The following is a 19,880-nucleotide window of genomic DNA, read 5'->3' as shown; positions in this document are numbered from 1 at the left end:
CCAGAGTCGGCGCTCTCATAAGAAAGGCGTAACAATCGTTAATAAATCAGTGTTTTGGAACTTTGGTGGTGATTGATAAGACGCCTCCTTTGAATTCTGAATGAGCAATAAGCACAAACATTACCTGCACTACAGAAGAAAGTGTAGTAGGTCCATGATTATAGAAAGAAGGAAATAGTGGTAATATAGAGAGAGGGAGATTAGAAAGGAGACAGTGTTGAATAAAGAGAGAGAGAGATATAATTTGGGGTGGGGGTGGGGGGGCCGGGCATACATTAGTGCCTCCCACCTTTTGGTAAATCCAGGATATGCCCCTGCTCTATCAAATTTTATTTGTAAACACTAGCACTGGCGGATCCAGGGAGGGGGGGGGGGTAATATGGTGTACAATAATTGTTCCCACGATATCAGAAGATTTCAAAAGAAAATAACTAGCGCGTCAATTACGGTGCCAGGTAAAAATGTAAGAGGAAAAAATGTCAGAGGTAAAAATGTCAGAGGTAAAAATGTCAGAGGTAAAAATATCAGAGGTAAAATTTTCGGCGCAATTTATACCCCCCCCCCTGCGAAGAAATCCTGCGTACGCCCCTCTTCATCACTTACTTCATCTAGTTATGTAATTCCATCTCTTAGATTTTGTTTCCAATGATTAATATGATAACATTATTATATTGTTTTTTCAGAATTTTATTGAAATTAGAAATTTGAATTGTGTTCAAGACTGTGCGAATTCATTCTGAATACCCGACAGGCCAAAGTCAGGGACAGAATAGGTACTCTTTAATATTGCGCCGAAATTGTTGATGGGGTAACAGTAGAGAGATCGAAGGGTCAATCTTTGTGCTCTATTCACCATATCTCATACACACTCTCTCTCACTTTCTTTCTATCTAGAATTATCATTCCATCACCTCATCTTTCAACATCAACTATCTCTTGCATCCTCTATCCTTTTCACTTATTTTTTTATTTTCTTCATTTTTTCTCAATCTGTTGTGCTTTCCCCTACTCTATTCACCATCTCTCATATCCACTCTCTGTCTTCTTTTATCATTTCACTTTTCAACATGAGGTGAAATGATAAAAGAAAGAAAGCGAGAGGGAGAGAGCTGGTGAATAGAGTAGGGGGAAGCACGAAGATTGAGAAAGAATGAAGAAAATAAAGGGTGAGAAAAACAGAAAACAAAAATGTTTAGATAAGAGAATGGGAGAGAGAAAGAAGAAGAGGAGAATTAGATAGAACGAGGGGTAAACATTAAATGAAAATTATTGAACAATAATTGAACAATGTTGTTCTCATGCCACATGGCATTGCTCTTTATCGTAGTCTAGTCACAACGACAATCAAAGAATGACAGATTTATTATGACATTCCGACCACAAGTATGTCCCGAGTCGGCGCTCTCCGAACAAAGGCGCGTAACGATGTTAAATATACGCGATGTTTTGAAACTTTGGTGTTGATTGACATGACGCCTCATTTCAGATAAGCAATCGACCTATACAGTGCGCCTCAGAAAACACAAAGCCGAGAATTGTTGATGTTTTATCATAACTTAATCATAATTATAATTAATAAATGACACATTATTTGTGAAGCTTAGATCCTCTTCTTTCATTTGATGCAACTCATATAATGCATATTTCACGAATGAGCGATTAAAAAACAATTTGAAGACAGGGTCCTTTGGTAAGGCATTAATCCTCATTACCAGGTCCCTCGGAGAGGACCTAAAGCCGTCGGTCGTCTGGTTGCTTACTAACAAGCATTTATGCTTTCTTAGCAGTCAGGTAAAATAACCACCACCACAGGGTATCAAAAAGTCATTTGGCGAACGGTATCTGAATTTCTAGAAAGTTCACTTTCTGCCCTTTCATAAATTAAACCTCGGCTCAATCAGGAAAAATGAGCCAGGAATAACAAATTTCTGTTTGTTTAAAGTAATGCTTGCACTTCCATAATTTGATTATACAAATTCGTTTTCACTGGCTGCCTGCCGTAGCAACATACATAGTTTATTATGGAAATTATGGAAATGCAAGCATTACTTTAAACAAACGGAACTTTGTTATTCCTGTACAAATAATGTGTCATTCATTTAATATAATTTTGATTAAGTTATCATAAAACATCGATAATTCTCCGTTTCGTTTTCTCATGGGACGCTCTAGCTAAAGAAAGTTGATTAAAGAAAGAGAGAGATAGTGGTAGAGGTAGAGAGAGATTAGAAAGGTGACAGTGTAGATGAGAGAGAGAGAGAGAGGTGAGATGGCTATAAAAAAGGGTCGTAGAGAGGGCCTGGAGAGAAAGATAACAGATAAGAAAGGAAATACTGTTGATTTGAGATACAGATGAATTTACTACTATCGAGAGAGAGAGATTCAAGGGGTATTACCCGAATTAAATTGTATGTATGCCTATAACAACAATCCTAAAAGGTGAATTGTTAGGTCTGTTTTTGTTATCAGAACAAAAATTCTCCTCACCATCGTTCAGTCGCAACAATGACATACAAATAAAGACAGATTTATTATGACATTCCCGCCGAAAGTCGGCGCTCTCAGAGCAAAGGCGTAGGCTGACAATCGTAAATATCGCGGTGTGTCTGAACTTGGGTGTTGATTACAACATTTCCAAGATGCGGTTATCAATCCAACTTTCTACTTCATTTGAGCCTTTTCATTGTACCCACAAAAAGATCGATAGAAATGTCAGAATGTCTATTACCCTTCCCAAGGGTTTAATGGGCGGCACAGGGTATGCAAATTAGAAATTGTTCTAGCGCTGCTGGTCGCTACAAAGCGGCCGCGGCGTAGTATCATTACGTTCAAAATCAGTTTTCATAAGACCAAACGACCAAAATAGATGACATATAAAAAATACATAACAGTCTCGTAAAGTAAATATTTCAAATTAACAAAACATGCATGTCTACGTCCCTCTACCTCTCTCTCCCTCTCTCTCTCACCTCAAACGGACCTCTGTATTGATTGCGATTCACACAATTTTCATTTCATTTACATTTCATTTAAAATGGGGAAAGCCTTCCGATCGCTGGAAGGAAGGAATTTTCCTGGCAAGGTGATTAAACGAGTTCTTGCCCCTCTTTATAGCGCGACAAATAGAAACCCTATTCCTTTCAAGAATGATGTAATATTATGTAACATAATCCCCCTATTCTTGCCCCTTTCATCGGGGACGCATTTGGGACGCTCGCGGTCTCTAAACAAAGGAGGGTACGCGATGAATGGAGAAGGTTTTAATCCCCCTTACCTGACGCGTTCAGGACAGTCGCGTTCGCTAAACAAAGGAGGGGACGCGATCGTCCTGAACCCGGACGAACGCGAGTGATAATAAAGTTGCCTTCCCTTACCTGGAAAGATCTGCCAGCATAGTGTCTTGAGGAGCAGGACAGAGCTAGCTGAAGAGCAACCTGCGCCCAACGCTGCTCCAGGTGGGACCCTCTTAGGCTCCCATGGAAGATCCGTACCACGTTCCGCAGAAAAGACTCAAGCTGCTCCGCGCTCTTGATGATGGTTAACCTCGGGGTGATCTCTTCACAGGACCACAGAGGGCGACATTTCCTGGGAGCATTTAAAAGATTATAGTGACTGTCTATTCTCCGCTACTATCCGGAAAGACTAAATTACAGCATAGGGTTTTCACAGTATCAAAACACCAGCCAACTTTTAGATTAAAAAATGAGTGTGACAGACGGGACATTCAAAACTTAAAGCCCCTCTAAAGTGTTTGGAGCACCAAAAATTAGAAAAGATTTTCAAAACAAATGTGTTTGAAGTCAAATATTGATGAAAGAATACAAATTTAGATTTTCTGCTTACAACAGAAAACCCATTTTACGTATTCTTTTACCAATATCAAAAATATGAATAGGACTTATATAGATAAGGCCTATTCATATTTTTGCTATTAATGTAAAACTTGACAGACAGGATATCAATTTATGATTCATAATTGTCTTCATAGTATTCGATACTGCCTGGTTAGTAGCAGTAATAATGAATTTTTCCCTACCAAGACTGCAATTTTTTTCAAAAACATAGATCCAATTTATTGTCAAAGTAAAAATGTGACATATGGGACACAAACTACTTGACCTTTGACGTTCTTTAAGTCGTAAGCCTTTTCATATGTTTAGACTTTTTGTCAATAGATGTAATTACCCTTTAGTTCTGACCAGTTTTGACTAACTTTGTGATAACAGCATGATCTCTAAAAACTCCTCATCCCATGATTAACCATATTTTACCATAAAAAAATGTTCAATTTAAAGGTAAAACAAAGTTTGGGTAATATTTCAACAGGATTGGATTACCATTGTGAAACCTAGGGTTAGAATAAGCAAATTTGAAAAAATTGGGCTCCAAAATGCTTAGGATTTCAAGAAATTAAAATGTCAAATATATTGGTGCTCCCGATAAATTTCAAATAGCGCCTACGGTACTGCCATGAAAACTGCAGAATTCAACATAAACTAGCATATTCGCTGAACAAGAGATGGTCTTTACTTACATACATGTATATATACACTGTAGGTGATAGATTTCACATCCTTAATTCAATTCTAGTTCCAACCTCAACCTAGGAACTCACCTTGTTACCAAGAATTCAATCAGAGCCTTAGCTGCTTCTTCACTGGTCCTCAAGTGATCAACACTGATATGTGTAACAGCACTCATACCAAACGGGATGACTGTTGAGGTGGAGCTCATACTGGACACAGACACGGTGGACGCTCCACTGATGGTGGTAGTGCTACCCATGAGGGCAGTGTTGTCCGATTCATAAGATATGGTGTCCGGCGTGTGACCATTGTGACTTGTTGGTCCACCTAAACAATCAAAGTCAGATTGGGTGAAAACCATGAATGTTTATATTTTGTCTTAATTTGACTTACTCATTCAATACAGACAGTATACACAAGATGCATCTTTGCAAACATGAACCAATTTGATAGAAAGCCTGGGATAATTAAAGGATTGTATCTTCTTTATTTTGAATGTTACATAGTCATCCCCAATTCTTTTAAGAATCAACCATCCTTATATGTATCTATTTTGCCACTTCCATATTTTTAACACACATTGAACCCACATTCACACTTCCAAACCTCTACTTCGAGTGCACATCGGTCCCTGTTAACCATCATAAAGTCAATGCCTATATAAACATTATTTCTAAATCAAATTTGTAATTCACTCTCGAGGAACCAATAGATTGTCTCAATAATAATTGTCTGCTGAGAGCAAGAAGGATTATAACTTATTATCATTTGTAACAGAGTTCATGCCCTTCTGTCTCTATACCAGGGGTGATTGAGTAAAAAATAAATAAAAAAGATTGGGAAATAAAAAAAATTGCATCTAACAACATTCCCCCTGCTTTTGAGTAAGAAAATTGGGAAAAGTAGGAAAAAATCTGGAAAATTAGGGAAAAACAAGGGGAAAATTGGGGTAAATCTGGAAGAGGAAAAAAAAAAAAAAATCAAAAAAATCGGAGGAATTAAAAAAAATAAATAATTGGGAAACCGATTTAAATCAAGTAACTATCAGGCCTGCTTTATACAGACAAAAGAGATGTGCTGTTGGAAGAGACTTCTTACCTGTGAAGTTGTATTCCTTGGTGATGACCTTCTGTTCCAGGAGTCCTGCATGAAGGTCACTGATAACATGATGAGAGAGTAAGGTGTGAGCTACATTGACAAAGTCATTGTGAGGAGCTAGCTTCACCAACAGGTTGAGCAGCAGTCGCTTGCAGTGTTCATGGACCAAAGGCCACGAGTGATCTAGACCTGAGAGGGGGGGGGGTGAAAAGATGGGTTCACTTTGGGTGAGAATCTTGTAACAAGTCTGTAAATCTAGAGTCACTATGTGATTATTTTCTTCCATTTATATCCTCATCAAAATCAATCACTCAAGACTGCAAAAATGATTCAAATTCAGGCAGAACGTACAATGTCCCTTGGTCAAACATTCTTTCCAAACTTGACCAACTCAGTCCCAAAAGTAAAATAATTATATTAAAACTGAAGAAATTACATACAACTGAACTACCAACACAACCATCTCAACAGCAATACCAGCATCATCATCATCATCATCTTATCATCATGTCATCATCATTAGCACCAACATCGTCGTCGTCGTCGTCATCATCAACCTTAATCATCATCACCATCACCACCATCATCATCATCATCATCATAACCACCACCACCACCACCACCACCACCACCACCACCACCACCACCACCACCACCACCACCACCACCACCACCACCACCACCACCACCACCACCACCACCACCACCACCACCACCACCACCACCACCACCACCACCACCACCACCACCACCACCACCACCACCACCACCACCACCACCACCACCACCACCACCACCACCCACCACCACCACCACCACCACCAACACCACCACCACCACCCACCACCACCACCACCACCACCACCACCACCACCACCACCACCACCACCACCACCACCACCACCACCACCACCATCATCATCATCACCACCATCATGTTATCATGTTATCATCATCATCACCGTCATCATCACCACCATCATCATTATCATCCACTTCATAACCACCATACCTTGATCATGTAAACACTTCACAAAGAAAGAGTGTACATAGTAGAAAAGTTAACATTGCTTCATCATAATCACTACCAGCTGTCCACTATCATACCATCCTGGTTACTCAAGTACTTACCGAGGAAGAGTACATGCAGAATATGAGGAAGGTGAACCTGCCAGTCAACATCTACATTCTCAATCACTACCAGCTGTCCACTATCATACCATCCTGGTTACTCAAGTACTTACCGAGGAAGAGTACATGCAGAATATGAGGAAGGTGAACCTGCCAGTCAACATCTACATTCTCAAGCACCAGGTCCGTCAGCAGAACCGTTGCTAGGTTACACCTAAGACATGATCATAAGATGACATACTTATACAGAGGCTACTGGAGAATACGCACTATTTCTCACTTAATATACAAGTACACATACTTTAGAAACATTTTATCATTACAAGGAAATATAATCACATTTTTCAATAAATGACTTAGCCTGACTCCATCCCTTATTTTGGAGCAATAATTTCTAAACACCCCTTTTGCATAATCGACGAGCCCACAGCCCATTGTCTAGATGTGTGGCCTAATCCACTACCATGAAGGGCATTTCCGTCTATATTACAATCAATGCATGAAAAAGGGACATTTCTGAATAAATATAAGCATTATCACACTTTGAGACAGCCACAGATAAGTGAAGAATGGTTTATAAAGATTTAATTTCCATTTATTTGGTTTTAATCACAAACATTTAGCAAACAAATTGTCCCTCATAAAATGCATTTCCCCGCCAGTGAATGGTGTATTCCTGGCCTTAACAGCTGGATTGCCTCTTTGAAGAGGAAAATAAGGTTTTAGCAGTAATCACCAAGGGAGTACAAAGACTGTAGATTCTTCTTTCATGGAACAGTACTAGTTCTAAAAAGATCTTAAGCATATTAATGCATGTATATCCCATGTCAAGATAAATCACATGTTATTGCACCCAAAGAGATTAAAGATTGTGACACTGAATGAACTTTAGCATTCCTTTCAACTTTTTTTTTTGGGGGGGGGGAGAAATGTGCACCTTATGGGTTGCCCTCTTTCTTTGCTCTTACATTTCCCTTGTATTTTGTAGAACCTGCAGGGTTTAATTATCTAATTATACTTTCAATTTTTCATGTAAACTCTCAGAGCCTTGAGCATGTCTGCAAAATGGACATGGCACTTTACAAATAGTCATCATTATTATTGTTTTTGTTGTTGATTGTGTTGTTATTATTATTTTTATTCCAGAATAGACTTGTACCACCAAAGTTAATTCCATTCAACTGAATTGTATTGTATTAGTAATATTTCATTGTATTTTGTTGCTTTAAAGCTATTGAACATGTTGAATAATTATACTGAGTTAGACAATACCACCTGTGCGCTTAAAAACGCCCGAATTAAGCGCCATATAAATGAAATTATTATTATTATTATTATTATCCCCATACAACTGTAACCAAGGTGGAAACTACATCCTTGATCCTTAACTCCCAAGCAAGGGTCTTACCTGTGAACGACTCCCTGTGGGGGTGTCTCATTGTCATCGATGTAGTCTGAGAGAGGGGCACAGTAGTATTCATCTGGTAGAGGGAGGGGTAAGGTAAGTCCATTCAGGGTCTGTTGCTGCCACACAGCATAGAAATCCACCTTGTTAGATCCCTGCATGTTATCCTGCCCTTTCTCCTCAATCGTGGTAAACCTGCTTGGATGGGTACAATATCATTATCATCACTGATTTCATTTTCAGTTTAAAATCATGACAAAAAAACTGAGAGGGATTGTGCAATCAGATGCAAAGCTTCACTTGTGTAAAGAATAAGTTATACCTCAGTCACACAGAAAAGGCCCCAACCAGAACAACACACTGTATATATTATATTACCAGCAATGACCAAGAGTCTTATGGTTCAGAGTCAGTATGGAGTCAGTTTGGCAATGTGACTGAGGTATTGTACACACACTAGCATAATGCTTATCCATTACTCTGCCACTTGTAAAGATTTCATATCAAATTCTTAACAATAAGTTGGTAAAATCAAAGAGTTAAATTCTGACCCCCTGTTTGTCCTAACTTTTAAGAGTGTAATAATCACTATATGTTCCTCATAAGGTAATGTTGAGAAATGAATTTACCCATCAGACTCTTCCGACTCCTCTGGTATGGCAGGCTTGAAACGGACTCGGTCTGTTCCAGCCGATTCATTGCTAGGTGTTGAAGTACTGCTGGTTAGAGTGGACAGACTGCCACTACTCTGGTGTAAAGATGACCCCTCGTTGTATCGGATAATGCTGAGAAACAAAGTAACAAATATTCAATCATTAGTGCTTCTTTTACCAAATAAGCACATTTTCTAATATAGCTGTAAGTAACAATTTCAAATAATTACATGTACATCAATGGATTAAATTAATATGAACTTTGCAGGCAATTTTATTAATCATCCATCACAAGCAACACACATATAAACAGTATACATAATATGGGTAAAACAATGAAAAGAAACCTATAAACAAGCAAAAAACTATATATGGATTAAACAAAATATAGAATATATCTTTTGTTGGCATTGATGTCGTTAACTACTATACATTGTGTTTTTACAAAGAAAATGAATGTAATTCAAATGAAAACAAATAATGCCTGCCTGTCTGCCTTCCTCACCTATCCCTATCCTTTGTACTCCCATTGTCAGGTGGAGGCGGTGTCTTAGTTCCCACTGCCACCTGCGTGCCCCGATCAGACGTGTTCTTCTCATGCTTGCCCTTCTCGCTCGCCAGCATCCTCGCCTCCTCCTCCTTGTCCATCTTCTCAATCAGTGATGCAGCACTTCCAGACTCTGGTCCCGTGGCTCCAAATTGGGGTTGGAGGTAGAGCTGGAAGAAAGGTGGTTCATCAATCCTCTCCACGTTGGTGGTGACGATGTCCACAGAGAGCATCTCCCGCATCAGTTCATCCATCAGACGCTGGGGCTTGGCACGGGCGATGTATACCAGCACTCGCTCCAGCTGAGAGAGAGAAAGACAAAAAGACAGCAGAGGGTATCAAAGTACATGTACAAAGTAGTTCGCTATATTCCTCTTTCGTTTTGTTTGGATTCTATGGACATGGTAAAACCATCTAGAAGGAAAAGTTTAAGAAAAAGATATATGTAATTTCACAATTACAAACCTATTGCTATAACTCAATCACCACATACTAAAAAAAAAAAAATTATTTTTCTGTGGGGGTCAAACTTTCAAAAATTTTAGATACAAAATGCTATTTCACATTAAGTATAAGTAAATACCAATACTTGCTGTCACAATAATCAGCCTGGTAAAGTTTTTAATCTTTTCTTCATTTAAAAGCAAATGTGGAATTCATTCACCTGTACAGCCAGGTGTGTATTGTTTTTTGCTAAAATATTTTAACATTGAGTAAACATCAATTTGTTTTCTCCAATTTGTCTATGTATCTTGGAAGATGAGTAGACTCATAATCATGATTCTTATCAATACTGTACATGGCATTAGGTATCAATGATTGAACAGATATTTGTAAGAAAGTTAAAAAGTAAAAGCTCTGCTCAAGTATTCAATACCGGTACTCACAAATGGTAGGAGGTTTGGGTTGGTCATGATACCAGTCAAACCAAGTAAGAAGTTGAGAATGACTGGTAGGTTGCTAGGCCAACAGGTACATAGCCCCGCCCAAAGCTGCTCCAGCCCGTCGCAATGCTCATCACCGTACTGAGAGTTAAGAAGGAAAAACAAAAAGTAAGTCTCTCCTATTGGTTAGTTTGATTATTTCAAAAGAGCTTGGGAGATGCATAATTACCGAAACTTTGTTTCTTATTCAATTCGGTACAAGTAAAATGTCTTTTTCTCTGATTATTATTTATTTTCTCATTTCACAATGTATTCAAACTTTTGATTAAAAAACATGTTGATAAAATACATGACATGAGGTGCCAAATCCAAAGAATAATAGAGCTTGGGTATGCCTAAAATATCTTTATCATAAAAGCATTTGTTGAAAAAAGCCCAGACACGGACAGAGAGCAAGAGAGATTGAGAGAGAGAGGGAGAGAGAGGGGAAGAGATAGAGAGGCAAAGAGATAGAGATAAAGGGGGGGGGGCAGGACAGTGGAGAGATCAATAAAGTAAAGAGAGCATGTGATATCCACTACACAAAGGTTAATATGAGCATTTATATTCAATTACCTCCGCTGTAATAAATAGAAGATTATTGAGAATGACGCAAGACGCCTGCTTGCTGCCCCATCCAGGACTTCTCATGGAGCATCCCTGCTCCGGGTCCTCCATCTCCACTACTTCCTTCTCCTTGCCTCCACCCATGGAGCTAGCTCCACCTCCCTCCTTGGCCAGGGAGTCCACCAGCTCAATGTTGTAGATCCAAGGGAGGAGGTACTCTAGCATGATATTGCGATGGACCAGCGGAGCAGACTCAAAGCGTTCTGTGATCTCTGCAGGTTGAAAACAAAGTTTGCAGTAATCCATGAAACCAATTACAACAAAAATAGCCAGAAAATATATGCAAATATAATGTATTAGTTTAAAAGATTACATACAATGTACTATTAACTCACCGAAAGTACCAGTATGTGTATTTTGCGAGTGGCTACAATGTAGCTGTGTGCAATAATCTTCCACATAACGTTTTAGTGAAAAATCCCATTTTTTCTTTTTACTTTATTATTAAAATTCTAGGCTCTTCTTTCTTGTTATACTCTCAAACAATCCCAAAATTATATTCACTTCTGTTATTAAACTATATGTTGTATTATCACTGTTTTCACAAGAATATAGAAGTTGCTGATCCCAACAAAATTTACCTGAAATGTTTGGCAAGATTGCTGTCTCAGGGCTTTGGTTTAAACAGGAAAGAAATCTATTGTAGAACCACAACTTAAGTCGACTGGACTTGTCATCCATGTTCAAATCTAATAAGCATCAAAACCACTTAAAAGATTTTTTCCTCCACAGGAACTTGTGTTTTATTTGCAGTGACTTGAGATATTTTTTTTAAAAATGCTTTCAGCCCATCTATCATTCCTACAAAATCAAAATAGTCCACATACCTGAGAAGATGGCGAGAGTGAGTTCTGGATGCAGGTTGGCCAACTCTCTGCTCAGGGCAACATGGGACTTGCCATAGGTGGCTTTGAGGAGGTTCCCCTGTCCGCCTTGGCCAAAGAAACGCTTGTCCAGGACATGCAGGAGCTGGTAGGCCAATGTTCGGATGACAGAGCAGGGGTCAGCAGTCTTCAGGAGTACCAGGCATAGGATCACTATCATGTCACATGGGTACTCACTAAAAGGCAAATAATGGAATGCATTAAGATAAAAATATCATTTACAGATCTTCAAGCTTTAGAAAGATGGCGCACTGCCTGATCTTTTAGTGTTTCATGACCAATGCCATCAATGATTTTGTCAAAATATTAAGAGAATGAGTCAATGTTTTGCAGTTTTAGTTGATTTTAAGTCAAGTTGTAATATTCCCCTGTGTGAACAATAGCATATCATACTGTATGATTACTCACTGAATGTTTATGAACATGACATGGGCCCGTATTCTGAAGTTGGGTTTAACTTAAAATCCAGTCTAAGTTAAACCACAGTTTAATTAAACCTGACTTCAGCAAGTCCAGTCTAAGTCCGGTTGTTAATCAAACCCAATCAAATCATATTTCTTCTCATTATCTTCCTCTTGCATGCATGCATGATCTCACCTTGTGTTAAGGACTGAAGCCATAGATTGGAAGTAACCACTAGCTACAAGCTTGGGTCCTGTGTAGCATCGGTGGATAAACCACATCAGTACCATTGGAAGTTGAGGGTTATTCTCTAGGAGCAATACAGCTGTCTCCTTACCAAGCTTATGAACCTGGACAAAATATAAGAATATTTTAAATTTGTATAAGACTTTGAAAATACTTTGTTATCCTAAATAACATCACTACTTCTTCTTTCGTATGAGGTAGTAATATCATATATCAAGTTATTTCTTGAAGCTGGGTAAACCAGTTGACTTCTGCATTGTTTGGGCTTGACACATCATCATCACTACTGACAATACTTTAATAAGTGTACCAACAACATTAGCCTCGATCATCACCACAACAAATATTCTACAACGCATTGCAACCCAAAACATCAGCATCACTTAATACTACAACCATCATCATCACTACAATGTCTACCCATAACTATCATAATAATTGTCAAAATCACTATCACCATTACTACCTTATAAATAGAGCCTACCCAAACCACTATCGCCACCACCGTTACAACCTCCTACACTATCATCATCATCCCCAACCACTACCACCACCTTAACCATATTGGATAACTGCTCATCACCGATACAATCATCACCTTGACAAAATCACATCTATTTTATTCATCACCATCACCAGCATAATCTTATCATCATCAACACCACCACCACCACTAACCCTTTCAGATGATTCAGATGATTCAGATGATCACCACCGTCACCATCATCAAGGTTCTTATAACTTTCTTATGACTTTCTTACCCTTTCATCTGTACAATTAAGCAGGTTGTCCATCCAGTTATAAAGATACCCCTCTTGACCAAGACCACTGGTATCAAACACCTCCCCACATACCAGAAGAGCAGCCATTGCCTGAAAATTAATCAAAGCATAACATGTACATTAATAAGGCCTCTGAAGATGCATTTAAAGTTCACATACATAATTGTATGTACCTGCATATGAAAACATAAACTGATTTCAAGGTACAAATCTTTGTGAAGTAATGATTATAAACACATGGCTGTGATACTTGGTTTCGATGTCAAATAATCAACAGGATCCCATTTTTATTTTGGACCTGACATCTAAAACCTTAGCAAATATTCTACATTTGTAACGGAAACATAAAATGTGATATAAAGCTACACATTTCCATCATTAAGGTCTTCAGATTATGTTGTACTCGTGTAATATATAATGATTTCTTTACCTGCAATGCCTCAATTTCTAGGTCTGTGAAGTTTTCATCTTGATATGATGGTGTCCTATCAAGTGTCCTATCCACAGCCCCATAGACTACACCCAGTTTGCGACACCATGCTCCACACAAGAAGAAAACACTGTAGCGTACACCACATGGGAGTAGGTTGGCTCGATGCTCAGCTGTAACAGAATCAAGAAAATGAGAATTAACAATTAAATGGGATTTTGGGTGAGCTTAGGTGAGCCAACTTTATCATCTAGAGAAGGAATAAATATTGTACAATGGCACAATGCCAATGCTTGGTATTACAATGGTATTACAACTGCATTGTAACTGTACTCTGTAACTCTTGGATGTCATCTCAGACAGCTTTGTGTCCTTTGGAAAAGGAACTATACAAATGTTTGAAAGTAAAAATGAAGATAAAGATGAGAATGATGATGATAACGATGGTGATGATGATCTTGATCATTATTAATGATGAAAATATCAGTCAGCATCGATAGCAATACCGTAAATATCCGTGTATAAGACGGTTAAAAATCTTTCTTTTTTTTGCTGACTTGTTAAAGAACCTACGCGGGAAGGACTTTCATTTAACTGCAGGGTGCAGTTGAATGTGTAAGATCATTAATGTTAATTAAAAAACAGTAGAGGACCTAGGATAGAACCTTGTGGTATGCCGTGTGTAATAGAAGAAAAATTGGAGGAATTATTATTATAAACTACATATTGAGATCTATCAGAAAGATTACTTTCAAACCAAGATGACAGACAAATTTGAGTGTTGTTCTAGTTTGCGAGGGGTGAGTCAACACACCGATTACTGAGCTTTTTTTTTTTTGTACCTGTGTATAAAACGCACCCTTGCCTTTGAATTTTTTTCGGCGGCAAAAAAGTGTGTCTTATACACAGAGATTTACGGTAGTTGAGTCTTACCTGGCACACTTCTAATGAGCCTTCCAATGAAGCCACTGAAGTGAAGTCTGATCTCCATCAAAGTGGGTGAGTCCTTATCACTTTCACTTTCCAGAAACAGCCTCATACCCTCGATGTAATCAATGAAGGTGCTATTCAGAGGTTGTGTCTCCTTGCCTAGCAAGCACCTGTAAAGGTTTCAACAAAACATTCATGTTATTAGAACAGATCTTGTCATTAATAATGATGCATTCACAAGCTGTACGTTTGCTAAATAGGCCTGGCAGTTTAATGTATATTACAAGGCATATTTATAAACAACTCTCCATGTAAGTACAGATTATTTCTAAAGATTAAGAGTTAAGATGTGACCATAGTCTTAATGTGACAGTACACTACTAACCTCCAGGCCCCTCGCTGCCTCAGATAACGCGTGGCGCGTGCGCCTCACGTTCTTGATTTTGCCTGACCTTGCACCACGCCTTCTTGATATTAAACATATTGCGCCACCCCTTCTTCATTCAAAGAAAACAGCGCCACGTGGCGCCATGCGCGCACCACGCGTATTATGTTCATTACTTGACAAACGCGGCGCTACCAGCTACCACCTGCTCCAAAAGTATTGAAGTGCTAGCGTTCTCGGAACAGTACACAAACCCGTAGATCATGCAGTAGAGTGGGGAAAGAGAGAGAGAGAGAGAGAGAGAAGAGAAAATGTCAAGGCGCGATGAGGGAGAGAGAGAGAGAGAGAGACAGACACACCAACACACATGGATCACGCCATTGTATTCTATGTAGCTGTGTTGCTGTGGGGAAATGTACATACGATACGCATATATTGTGTGCACATAGCTTAGCGCAGCAGGCCTAGCCTGTGTGTGTGTGTGTGTGTGTGTGTTGACCTCAACTCGAACTTTCAAAGTCGCAAGTGTCTAATTAAAATATGTGCCAGTATGATGATGATGATGATGATATTGATGATGATCATAGTAATCACTTTAATTCCTAATTTGTTTGTTATTTCTGTGCAAAAACTGGCTCATTATTATAACTGACTTTAATTAAAAAATTATATCTCTTTGGTTTACCAAAAGGCTTACTTTTTCTTAATTTACTATTTAATACATGCATGCAAACATTTATACATAAAATCAGGTTTCAAGTACAAAAGAGAATTATCCAAAATATTTGCATAACAATAATGAAGTAGACTAGGCAGCGCAGGCATACATACAAACACTAGCCCCTAGAACTGACAACAGTCGGAATGGATTGCAATGAATAATTTGTAGCTGCAACCAGGAATGGCTGCAAAGCTCTCTCTCTCCATCCCTGTTTTTTTCTTCTTTACCCTATATTTAATTGGTATTTTAAGTACATAATAAGCATGCAACTTATTTGATGTCTGCATTATGGAGACTCCAACAAAATCTTTATAGTTTTGTTTATTTTCGCCTCCTTCCTACCAGCTGGAACATCAAATTTATTTTATTAACGTTTTATTTTGCATTCTTACTTTGATTGTAAGAAATAATTCAATGTTTATTATTGAATTTGAACTTTGAATCTCGACCCCCGACCCCCCAGTAATCAAGCACTTCATACCCGGGAGATTGAGGGAGAGGGTAGTAGTTGTGTTGGGAGAGAGATAGACGCACGGACCATGGAAAGGGTCTGAATGAATTTTTATTTCATATGCGTTTGCGAAGCAGCAAACCATGAATGAACTAAAGTAAATTGTTTTGCTTTAATTCCAACAGCCTATTTTGTAACATTGGGCAAAGCAATTATACATATGTGACCCGGCACCACAAAACCACCAAAAAGTAGCAAAAAATTATTTTCCTGATTTTATCTGATTATGAAAGAAGAAGTTCTCCTCATTAAAATGGTATATTACTTGTCCAAATTGAAGCTTCCTAACCCTTTCAATTTAGTGAATGAAAAGAGCTGGTGAGGGAGGTTACTGGTATTAAATTGTGAGAAAGAGAGCTTTAAAGTTTGGGGCTATTCAAGCATGCGGAGCAAGCAAACCACAGGGAAATCAATAGAAGGGTGAATCAAAAGGCCATAGCAACCACTATGAAGAGATTTTCAGATTAGGCTGAAATTTGGCCTGATGGTCAAACATAGTCTGTTCATTATGTTTCTGAGGTTTCAATGTGTGGACTTGAGTCTTTCAAAAGTTATTATGTTGTAAATGTATAGAGTTGTAATTAGACAGATTAAGTGAACTGCAACATAGTGCCGAGATACCTGCACTAGAGTAAAGGAGCCCGTTTTCGGCCACTTAAGACAAAATCCTTTTTTTAGGACCCTTACTTCCTATTTATTATCATTTTTTGTTCAAATCATGAAGCAAATATTATTATTATTTAAACAAAAAAAGAATCCCAGAAAAAAATCACGAATTGCCATGACAATATTCATTTCAATTTTCACTGTTTTGGAGCCAGTTATCGGCCGAGCGTTTCAGTTTACGGCCGCATGTACAAAGTCAATACGAAGCGCTCGCGCGCGCCATGCGTTTCCGCGCTGATGTACAGCACAAGCGGGCGGAGCAGGTATCCCACGCCGGAGCTCCCAAGTGCTCGCCTGGCCGAAGACAGGCACAGCGGTGATCGGAAGTTGGAATCTGAATTAGACAGAGATATCGTGTGTGCGTTGCGGTGTGCGGCTGCATAGATTTAATACATGCGGTGAGATACTTTTGAGCTTGCGACTAGCACAAAATCGGGCTCTTTATCTGAAAAATACTTGAAATAAAGCTCATTTTATGGTACCCATATTTCTTACAGACACGCGTAAAATACTCGATTTTTCAGATTCGGGTAGCGGGACCGCCGATTACATCGCTAAAATGTGATATTTTAGGATATATTTTTCATTGCAAATGTGGTTCTTCAGTGACACTGGCATGGTATGGTATGTGTGGGATATGTGTTATGCTATTATGCGATGTATTTTAGAGTGATTTTACCTTGCATCCAACCAATCGGCCAAAAAACTGGAGCTGGCCGATTACCGGCTCCTTTACTCTAGACAATGCCTATTCATGGTGGACCCGGAGTCTTTTTGTTCCCCCTTACATAACACTGCTTGTCACCTATCTTGTTTTGTATACATCTGGGCAATTATTTGTAACCACATTATGAACTTCGCCGTCGCTGTCTTGCCCGAAGTGTTCAGTAAGCAAAGCTGTAAGGTTGGCCTGATCCCCCGCAGCTAGCCCCCGCATCATCGCTTCGTTGACCGCCCGAGCTACCCGGGCATCTGCGTTGGTGCACCCCGGTACCATCCCACGGCTCTGCTCACGTACAAAACCTGACATTGTAACGACGTTGTAGACTTTTTCGCAACTTGTCACTCTCAAATGTATAAAATATAATAATGTTCTTACTCTTGATCAACAAATTCTGGATATGTGATGTACAATCAAGCTACTCGAAGTCGTTAACGGAGAATATAAGACGAACGCAAATCTGGAACTCGGATGTGAAAGCGGATACAAACAAAATGGCGCGCCGCACTGATTGCTATAATGGACCAATCACAGCCCGCGTAGCACGACCCGTTAGCAACGACCGACCATTTCCGGACTACGATAATTTCGCTCGGGAAAAGTGATCAAATTTTGGAAGAGACCGAAGGCTGTGCGAAAAAAACTGGTCTAGAAAAACCGTTTAAAACACATCTTCTACTATGTTTTAGACTTCCAAATTTTGATACTAGGTACAGAAAAGACCACTCTTTCAGAAAATGCAAAAAAACAAAAATCTATTTTTTTCACCTAAATTGACATTTTAGCTGATTACGGAGAATCGCTGGTTGCGACTTTTTGTTGGTTTTGTGGTGCCGGGTCACATATTATAGCTGTAAATAACGTAAGGGGGACTTTAGAATAAGCTATGATTGTAAAAATCTAAAAGAAAAAGAAGTAGTGTGAATTACAAAGTTTCAACATTCACTTAACATTTAATCACTTTCTGTGTTATTTATTTGGGAAACCAACTACACTATGTGCCAGACGAGTGGAGTCATCACTCAACACGTGGCCTTGGTCGATGATACATTGCAGACATAATCCAATCTTATTAAAATGCTAATGTCTCCCCTTTTTTCAGCTCAGATCCCTCCTTGGCGGCCTAGCCCTTTCATGTTTGCGCGCGCTCCCCATCAGACATTTCCCTCTCTCTCTCTCTCTCTCTTGCGCTGTCTCTTTGGTGAAGTTTGTTTTTGTTTACATTAGCTCAGAGGGGCAGGGGCTTCATAAGTCATGAATGAACTGATCTACTTTCTAATCTATGTTTATATATGGTTACTAAGCAACTATGCAGTCAATCAAAATGTTCAAATTCAGTTGTGGCTGCATGTTTTCACATCGCTCAATAAAAGCTCACCGTGATTCAGATTAACCAAATTCAGATATTCAACAATCATTTTTAACATAAGTATGATATAGTGAGATCCTACTCAAACTCGTGAATTTCTCATTTTTAAAGAACAATTTCCAGCAAATTACAAATAATAACTGGCCATGTTAATGACGCGGGCGTATAAACACGTCGGCAGCTTTTCTATTAATTGCTCTGGCGTCTTGGGGTCGACGGGTGTATATGTCATTTTTAAATCTTTACTTTTTTTTTCTTTTTTTTTTTTGGGGGGGGGTTAAAATTTCTCCTCGGGTCGCACCACACCTTTTTAATTTCTTGGCGAGAGGCCTGCTAACCTCAGTCGTGATTTAAATGTGTAAGAATAAAATGCCATAATACTAACCTTTCTCTGAACAGACCATGCTCGGCTATCAGCTCAAAGACTCGGATCAGGTGCACTCTCAGGAAATCTCTCCTCCTCTTTCGTCTCATGTTCTGTTGAAGGGTAAACAAAATAATGAGCAAAAATATACTCTTATTCATAATTGTGTAGGGAAATAATAGAGTTCTGGTATTTAAAAAAAGAGTATTTATTTACTTTTTTGAGCAGGTATTTCCTTCTACTAATTTCAGCCAGAAATATATTCGATGAACAGAAATTTACACATACACTGGTTCGGAAACAGCTATCTAAAAAACTCAGTATCCCCTTCCTCCCTCTCCCCCTCTCTCTCTCTCTTCATAAAAGGATAGAAGTTCTTACCTCTTGTTTCCTCTCTAGGGCGTCTTTGAGCGATTGCTGCAGTTCATCCATCAGATCCCTGCAGAAGATATGACATATAAAGATCATAATTTGATGAATGAGTATTAAACAAATGCTAAAAACCAGAAACTGTCACATGTAAGAAAAAATGCACAATTGTTAGATTTACTGATTCGGT

General features: G+C 38.8%; 1 protein-coding gene across 12 annotated transcripts in view; it reads right to left on the bottom strand.

The window, feature by feature from the left end:
• The window catches only part of LOC587649 (protein furry homolog-like), a 96,146-nt gene that overhangs the window by 35,587 nt on the left and 40,679 nt on the right, over nt 1-19,880 (bottom strand). For 11 of the 12 annotated variants that reach the window (XM_030981026.1, XM_030981030.1, XM_030981031.1 and 8 more), the window contains 16 exons: nt 19,703-19,760; nt 19,343-19,434; nt 14,588-14,754; nt 13,655-13,827; nt 13,204-13,314; nt 12,392-12,546; nt 11,738-11,970; nt 10,860-11,122; nt 10,248-10,385; nt 9,319-9,662; nt 8,790-8,945; nt 8,164-8,358; nt 6,869-6,969; nt 5,625-5,813; nt 4,616-4,853; nt 3,375-3,585 (listed from right to left, as the gene is read on the bottom strand). In XM_030981026.1, the coding sequence (XP_030836886.1) occupies nt 3,375-3,585; nt 4,616-4,853; nt 5,625-5,813; nt 6,869-6,969; nt 8,164-8,358; nt 8,790-8,945; nt 9,319-9,662; nt 10,248-10,385; nt 10,860-11,122; nt 11,738-11,970; nt 12,392-12,546; nt 13,204-13,314; nt 13,655-13,827; nt 14,588-14,754; nt 19,343-19,434; nt 19,703-19,760 (2,824 nt within the window). The remainder of the gene's footprint in view (nt 1-3,374; nt 3,586-4,615; nt 4,854-5,624; nt 5,814-6,868; nt 6,970-8,163; nt 8,359-8,789; nt 8,946-9,318; nt 9,663-10,247; nt 10,386-10,859; nt 11,123-11,737; nt 11,971-12,391; nt 12,547-13,203; nt 13,315-13,654; nt 13,828-14,587; nt 14,755-19,342; nt 19,435-19,702; nt 19,761-19,880) is intronic. The other variant, XM_030981027.1, reaches the window with a different exon arrangement.

This window comes from Strongylocentrotus purpuratus, unplaced genomic scaffold (genome assembly GCF_000002235.5).
Source record: "Strongylocentrotus purpuratus isolate Spur 01 unplaced genomic scaffold, Spur_5.0 spur5_scaffold_11, whole genome shotgun sequence".
Classification (NCBI taxonomy): domain Eukaryota; kingdom Metazoa; phylum Echinodermata; class Echinoidea; order Camarodonta; family Strongylocentrotidae; genus Strongylocentrotus; species Strongylocentrotus purpuratus.
The sequence above is the reverse complement of the archived record's forward strand: the minus strand, read 5'-3'. Positions and strand labels throughout refer to the sequence as shown.